We start from the raw sequence: 8,335 nt of genomic DNA, 5'->3' as shown, positions 1-8,335 counted from the left end.
CCCTCTCCACTTGCCCCCCATACTATGCCTCTCCTCCCTCTCTATGTGATGCCCTTGCTCCCTCCCCCAGCAATGCCATACCCACTCCCCGTGCCCCTATTGTCAATCCTGACCCCTCTCCAGCCCCCTCACCCTCAGTCTATCCCCCAGACCTACCCAACCCCAACTCCAACAAAGTCCCCACACCTGAGGTGGCACATTGAGCCTCCCTCCTGATGCCCCTCCCAGACCTGAGCCCCCCTTCCCCTCCCAGTTATGAGTCCCCCCTCCCCCTCATGAACCTCCATCCCCCTGCCCACCTTTTCTGAATGTTTCATAAATACAGACTTCATTTTTTGGAAAATCAAACAGGTGTGTTTGTTGAGAGGTCAGGGAAAGGAAGAGAGGGTGTGGTGAGGCTGCAAGCCCTCTGTTGGGGAGGCCCTGGAGAGAGTTACTGGGGAACTTGAGAGAACCTCTCCCTCAGGACCTCCCAGATGCGCACTCTGGCACGATGGACCTGTCAGATGGCAGCTGTCCTTGGCTACTCGAATGCTTGCCCCTTGTGGCCAGCATCTGCCCCCTACCCTGGGAGGAAGGCCTCCCCTTTCTTCTCCACAATGTTGTAGAGGACAAAATATGCTGCGACCACCTCAGGGATGTAGTGCTCCCCCAGGTCAAGGCAGGTCAGCTGGCACTGGAAATGTGCCTTGAGGTGGGCAAAGGTGCACTCCACCTGGATCCGGGCTCAGTTCAGGTCGGCATTAAATTAGTCCCTGCTGGGATCTAGGTGTCCAGTGTATGGCTTCATCAGCCACAGCATGAGGGGGAAGGCTGTGCCCTCCATGAAGAGCAGTGGCATTTGCACATCCCCAAAGGCAAGTTTACAGTTGGGGGAAAATGTGCCCACCTCCAGTTTGCAATACAGACTAGAGTTCCTGAAGAATTGGGAATCATGTGCCCTGCCAGAGCATCCAACAAAAATGTCTGTAAAGTGTCCCCAGTGGTTGACCAGGGCCTGAAACACTATTGAAAAGTAGCCCTTTCGATTGATGTACTGGGCCGCTTGATGATCAGGTGCGTGGATCGGGAAGTGGGTCCCATCAATGGCTCTGCCACAGTTCGGGAATCCCAGGGCAGAAAATCCGACCACAGTCATGTCCAGGTCTCCCAGACAGACGACCCTCTGCAACAGAATAGATCTGCAGCAGGATAGAGTTGTCTCCTGAAGAAGGAGACAAAGAAACACACAAAACTGAGAATGAGAGAGGGAGTGCCTGAGTCCTTGAGAGGTGCCCACCCTGCTTCCCTTCCTCCTCACCCTCCACAGCCAAGGAGCCACCCCCTATGAGGTGTCTTCCCGCCCCCTCCCCCAGTAACGGGGCTGTATGAGGGCAGGACAGCACAACCCCTCGGGGATGGGGCTTCCCCCCCACTCCCTCTCCACCCCCCACAACCTCCAACCCCACTTTCCCAAGGGTCCCGCTTTCCAGTACTTTTCCCCTCCCTCTCACCCGTGCAGGGACTGCATCCCAAGAGTGCCTTACCTCCATGAGGAGGGCCCCAACGGTGGACTTCCCCACACTGAACTGGTTGTCCACCATCTGGTAGCTGTCGGGGGTGGCGAGCTTCCACAGGGCTATTGCGACCCACTTCTCCTGAGGGATGGCGGGCCGCAGGTGGGTGTCACATCTTCGGCTCCAAAAAGGTGGCCTTCCACATGTGGAAGTTTTGGAGCCACTGCCGGTCATCCCACCACTCCAGGAGCAGCTAGTGCCACCAGTCCAAACTGGTGTTGAGCCTCCAGAAACGCCTTTCCACTGTGGGGTGCAGTTGCCAGAGTAGAGCAACTGCAGCCATGGAGAGGGTCCCCAGATTAAGCTTGGGGTCCAGGTCCTGCAGGACCAGGAAGTCAGCTGAAACAAAGTGCTGCAAAAACTGCACCATGGTTGTGTGGGGCCACTATATGCCCAGGGGCAGCACTAGTTCCATGGCACAAGGGAAAAAGCTGTGGCATCCCAAAACAAAAGGGCAACCATAGCAGGCATTGTGAGAGCGTTGCTGTCCCTCAAAGAGGTAGGCAAGCCCTCAGCAGAAGCAGAGAAACAGCTGTCCAAAGGGGTCCCTTTAAGCACGTGTCTCTGCAAGGCTCCAGCACCAGCACTTGGAAGCTACTGGTGACCTGAAGCCTTGCCTGAAGTGGTTCTGGATGGCCTTTTTATCTGAGAGAGCATCCAATGAGTCTGGACGCTCTCTTTCAAAAAAGTGCATCGCTTTTTCAATGCGCTTGTGTGTGTGGATGCTCTCTTTCAGAAGTTTTTTCGGATGATCTCTTCAGGAAAAAGCTTCTTCCAAAAGAAGCCTGTAGTCTAGATATAGCCTAAGAGATTCTCTCTTGATGACAAACTACTGCCCATCGTTGGGGTGGGTTTATTTTGTTGGCTGAAGCCCTCTGTCCTGCCAAGAGAGAGCAGCTCCATGGCATACCTTACAACAGCTTAAGTGTGCAGCACAGCTGCACTGCTGCAAGGTGAGCAATATAGACATAGTCTTAGTTAAGTGGTTTTCCTTGGGAGGAGAGGTATACAGATTCCCACCTCTGGACCCAATCTTTTGAAGCTATGCCCCGGAAAGAAAACTCATTGTCTGTTGGTAACTGGGTCACAGGGTCTCAAGATCAAAAGCCGCATTGAGTGACAACTCCCCAATTCATGGGGATTCTTCATGTGAGTAAAAACAGTTATGAACTGTAACCATAGAAAAGCCTTTTGTGGGGTTTGAAAGACTGGTCACCTGTCAGTGCCCTGATTGGATTTGGGGTGATCGCTGATAGGCTTATTAGCATGTATGTAGGTGTTTACTCTGTTTTCTCAGTAATGCTTCCACTTGCTTCACAAGGCTGTATTTTAACATGTATCTTGTAGCAATTATGCTGTTTATAGGCCCTGGGGAAAAACAAAGCAGGTCTGGTTAGGCAGCCTGACTGGCGTGGGAATTCATAGTGTAGTGTGGAGGACCTTGCAGCTTGGAAAATCCCCATTCAGGAGTCAGATATGAAAGTCTCAGCTCAAGAGAGGTGATGGCTGACGACCCAGGAATTAATAAGTAGGTGCCTTTTATATTACTTTCCTATAAATCCATGGTATATGCACATCTTGCATACTGCATACAGATGTGGCCACCTCCTCTCAAAAAGATATATTGGAATAGGAAAAGAGTCAGAAAGAAGCAAGAAAAATTATTACGGGTATGAAACGGCTGCTATACAAGGAGAAATTAGTAAGAGTGGGATTTTTCTGCTTGGAAAAGAGATGACTAAGGGAGGATATAATAGAGGCCTATAAAACCCAGACTGTGGAGAAAGTAAATAAGGCAGTGCTTTTTACTCCTTCTCATAACACAAGAACTATGGGTCACCCAATGAAATTAATAGGCAGCAGATTTAGAACAAAGTAAAGGAAGGGTTTTTTTCTCATAATGCACAATTAGTGAAACTCTCCGCAGGAGGAAGTTGTGAAGGCCAGCCAAGACTACAACAAGTTTAAAAAAAGAGCTAGATAAATACATGAATGATCCATCCATCAATCTCTTTTAGTCAGGATGGGCAGGAATGGTGTCACTAGCCTCTGTTTAGCAGACACTGGGGTTGGGTGACTGGGAATTAATCACTTGATGACATCTTTTGTTAATTCTCTCTGGGGCACCACTGGCCACTTTAAGAAGACAGGATACCGGGGCATAGACCTTTGGTCTGACCCAGTATGGTTGTTTTTATGTTATTCCCCAGAAGAGGAATGCAGGTACAATTGCCTTGAATTGTGACACCCTTGTGACCTAAAAATGTGCATTATTTACTATCTGTGAAAGCTTTTACCCAACAACTGTATTTTTGCTCCAGATTTCCTGACGTTTGTACTTTAATATAAAATATTACAGATCAATTGGGGGAAAAGGTTTTAGGATGGGGGGACTAAATTTCCTAGAGAAATGGTAAAAGGATATAGGGGTTTTCACCTGTGGACCAATAGCTCAAACAGAGCTGCAGTTGGTAGTGACAAAAAATCATGCCAGCCCAAAAAAGTCCAATTCCATTTTATTTAGCCCTTATCAAGGCTTTAATTTACATTTTATCACTAAATTAAATTTATGTTAATAAAAATGTTAAGCCTTAATCAATTTCCATTGAAGTCTAAATCTCCTTAATCAAACCCCTGACATGCAGTAGACTTCCACTAGTCCACCTAGCTCCCAAAGCTCTTCATAGCTGTCCTTATGAAACCTAGCCCTACAATACGCAAAGATATCTGTGATTTCCCTTTTCAAGGACCAAGAGATCATACATAAGGGTCGAGCCCAGTTTTCTCAGAGGTTGGCAGAGAGATTGGTCTTTTACCCTTCGTTCCACTGCGCATTAAAAGTACATTATACAGCACCTAGGTTCAGACACAACTCAAGAAAGTGCAACTCACAAAGTTAACAGCAGAGCGAATAGTTAAAAGAGGAGGAAGTTAAATCTCTCCCAGTGCAAGCACCAGAACCTACTGCAACACTGATTATTTTTCTTGCAGTCTGCAGGCTGGAATTGATGTTGATTAGATAAATATTGCATGGCAGGAAGGAAGGGCCCTCAGTCATTGAGCATATTGAGTGCAGTAGGCAGACACACAAATATGAAGAGGAAAAACTTATTCCCTTGACTATTTAAGAGAACATAACTATATGGGTCATGGTGAAATGGTACCAGAACCAAAAGTATTGTTAGTGGGATTGTTCTGTTGCCAATAAGGTCAGCAGCATTTAATGTTTGCAATTGGATTAATGCAGAAAACGAATCACAAACTTTTCAATATATGTAGATACACACTTTATTTAGTCCAACTTTATTTAATTTCAAAATAGAACTTGCTTTCTAAAAAAAAATGTGCTTTCTGGCATACACATTAAAACTATAGCAAACATTTCAGGACATTCTATAGAAATTTGACACATCCACTACTGTATCTGTGTGGCTTTTTTGCTGATACATTCTAAATTATTTCTTTTAAAACAGATTTGAGTGCTTCTGCTGCATTGTAGTTAATACAAAAGGAAGTAACATTTTTTAAAAAACCAACATTTAAATCCACTTGAGGCACTGATTTCATTTCAGCATTGCAACAGTCTTCAAAATACTCTACAGTTTTAGCTTCTGATATTAATTTACAGCTGCAAAAGAAAAGAAGAATTTTTACATGCATGTAAAATCATATAGGACCAAAACAATAATCTGTACAACTTGTGCTGCTGCTCAAGTGTTTGAAATTCTGGTCATCTGATTAGCAGAGTGCCAAGAGCTAGGTTTTTGTTTCTACAGGCGGTGCACATTGCACTTGCCTTGGTGCACATTAAATGTATTCCGCACATGGATGGAAAAGATTAGAGGTAACATTGCACCAGATCCTCCGATAGTCTTCATAAGTGTAGCTCCCATGATGATAACAGAGTCATCACAATATACGCCACCCAAAATTCTGGCTGATAAACATACCGTGTTCTGTAGCTACACACAAGTGTAATGTACTGCCTGCAAGAGCTATGTTAATTTACCATGATAAATCATTAACTTTAATGGTACTATCCTAATATTTGCATAACCATAATAGAATAGATATGTAATTTCATATTATAACTTTTGTCATTTCTCACCTCATCTTATTGCTTTCTCTTATTTCTGTCACACCTAAAAGTATATTGTACCACTTTTGCAGGAGGGACCATACCTTTCAATAAGTACTTGTTCCTACCTCACTTTTAGGTGCTGTAAATTTTAAAATAAAAGCTATAAACTAAGTAATTATTTAAAAGCATGTTTTAATTATGCAACTAATTTACCAAGTTATATTTAATTTACATTGTAAATTAATTGTATTTTTAACTGCATAGGATCAGTAAGTAGAATTATATGTGAATAGATACTGTTGGTCAATCATAGATGAAACATACCAAAATTAAATTAGCTAAGATTAAAATTAATATACAGCTAAAACATTCTATTATTGAAACACTGGAAAACTTTGTTAAAGTTAAGGTAAAGTTGTGGTCAGAGCCTTTAAAAGAACTAGTTTTTCAGGTGGCTAACAGTTTCAAAAAACTGGAAAAAATCATTTGGAGTCAACCCAAAACAAAAGTTATGCAACATTTTTGATTAATCAAATAATAACAATAATAAAAATTAAATGAAATGAACACAAATCTGCAAAGCATTTCAATTGATCCAATCATCATCATCATCATCATCATCTTCTTCTTTCGGGAAAAAGAAGATTCAGATGAAAACATTTTGCCTACATTTAGTAGTGGGTACATTTTAGTAGTGAGATTATAACCAAGACAACACTGAATTCAATTTAAAAAAATACAATACTTGCCTGTCAGCTAGACAGAACCTCTTTCATTGGCAGTCTGTAGGAGGCAAAAGAAAGGGAAGAGGGGAAATGATGTGCAGAAGAGAACAGAAATTGAAATATGGCATATAGGCCTATTTTTACAAACACTCCCATTGAGCTCATGTTTTTAAAAACAAAGTTCAATATTTCAGCCATTTTCTCTATTAATTATATGTATTGAGTTAAATAGGATTACTCCCCTGTGTATTTGTGTATCCTCTGTATAATCAAATTTTATCTTCTGAAATTATTTTTATTATTAACTCAGAGAACACATGAACAGATACAATTTAGTGAAGTCTAATTAGTTATGCATCAGTATACTATTCATCTTGGTGAAGGTTTTATGCTATCTTTTAAAGTACCCGTTTCAGAGCAGTTCACCTATTTTGTAGGCAGTATAAAATATTCATATTATTATTGCAGTCAAACCAGTACAAAAGTGATGTGTGAGAAACAGAATTCAGGAGAATGGCAGTTAAGATGACAAGCTGATGATTCACACAAAGTATGTAAAATTTACAATTTTAGTACTATAAAAGCCGTGTTACCTGGCCCTATGCCAACTGGAAAGCTCTATAAGCTGGTATGTCTGATCTCCATTGAAAGTATGGTCTATAGTTTGGCTGGCACAGAGCCAACAGGCTGCCTACCTGGCTCCCTGGAAGTGATGACATGTTCCTGATGCTCCTAGATGGAAGAACAACCATCAGAGCTCTGTAAGCTGTCTTTGCCCACTCCACCCTGAGCCAGGAACAACAGCCAAAGGGAGCTGCGGGTGCAGCGCCTGCAGGTGGAGGCAGTGCACAGAGCAACCTAGCTATGCTTCCACTCAGGAGTAGCAGGTACACGTCACCACTTGCAGAGAGCCACCTGAGATTAGCTTCACCCTGATCTGGTACCACAAAACCCTCCTGTGCCCTGCCCACTCCCCACACTCAATCTCCCTGCCAAAGCCCATACCCTACAACCCTTCTCACACCCAACTCCCAGCATTGAGCTACATCCCAAATCCAGACTCGTTCCCTGAGCCCAAACTTTGTACCCCCTCCCTCTCTCTGTACCCATGGCCCAGTCTGGAGCCTCTTCCTGCACTCCAAGTCCCACATCCCCACCCCCAGCCAAAATACTTCTGTCCTTCTGCACCCAACCCTCTGCCCATCCCTGATTGCCCTCCTGTACTCTGAATCCCTTATTTCTGACCCCACCCAGGTGCCTGTCTCCCCAGCCCAAAGCCTGTACCCTCGCCCACACCCCATCTCACTGCCTCAGCCTTGGTCCCCCTCCCATAATCCAAACTCTTAGTTAACCAGAATGCTTGACTAACATAATCCTCGCGCACACACACACACACATACACACACACACATACATATTCCTCTACATGCCAAATAATAAAGTATTCACTGTATATGCATTATCAGAAAGTAGCTGAGTGAAGTCTTCCCTGTAATTTTTAATCTAGAAAATATTTTTAGGAATTAAAAAAAATATAAAAATACAAAACTATAAAGCAATACTTATTTTACTCTAATATTATAATGTTCTAATAATAGCCTTGCATCACAATGTACTAATAAGAAGAACTAATTTTCTGCTTCGCTAAAGCATCTACATATGTAATTGAAGCTGGCAAAAAGCACTGATCAAATTCTGCTCTATTACATTGTTGTAGATACAAAGTAATTCCACTGATCTCAGGCAAATTATCTGAGATTTATTCAGGTGCAAATGAACACAATTTGTTCCTACTTGTTTTTTTGTCTTGTTTTGTTTTTTTAATGCACACTAGGAAAATGTAGGTCATTGTCGTCCTCTAGAGGCTAGACCATTTAAAAAGATAATGAGCCTGCTACAGTTAATACCCAAGGGTCTTGGTCCTTTATCTTAAATGTGGAGGCTCCAACTTTTAGTGTTCATTTAGAGCAGGG

General features: G+C 43.2%; 1 protein-coding gene across 16 annotated transcripts in view; it reads right to left on the bottom strand.

Annotated features, from left to right (window-relative positions):
- Positions 1 to 4,552: 4,552 nt before the first annotated feature.
- Positions 4,553 to 8,335, bottom strand: part of MLIP (muscular LMNA interacting protein) — a 158,591-nt gene continuing 154,808 nt past the window's right edge. For 3 of the 16 annotated variants that reach the window (XM_075923625.2, XM_075923626.2, XM_075923627.2), the window contains 2 exons: positions 6,387 to 6,420; positions 4,555 to 5,184 (listed from right to left, as the gene is read on the bottom strand). Coding sequence is in view for 2 of the 16 variants with exons in the window: in XM_075923618.2 (XP_075779733.2) it covers positions 6,394 to 6,420 (27 nt within the window). In the remaining 14 variants the exon portion in view is untranslated. Of the gene's footprint in view, positions 5,185 to 6,386; positions 6,421 to 8,335 lie in introns of all 16 variants that reach the window. The other 13 variants (XM_075923621.2, XM_075923616.2, XM_075923629.2 and 10 more) reach the window with 7 other exon arrangements.

The sequence above is a fragment of the Pelodiscus sinensis genome, chromosome 3, assembly GCF_052426305.1.
Source record: "Pelodiscus sinensis isolate ZL-2025 chromosome 3, ASM5242630v1, whole genome shotgun sequence".
Taxonomy (NCBI): domain Eukaryota; kingdom Metazoa; phylum Chordata; order Testudines; family Trionychidae; genus Pelodiscus; species Pelodiscus sinensis.
The sequence above is the reverse complement of the archived record's forward strand: the minus strand, read 5'-3'. Positions and strand labels throughout refer to the sequence as shown.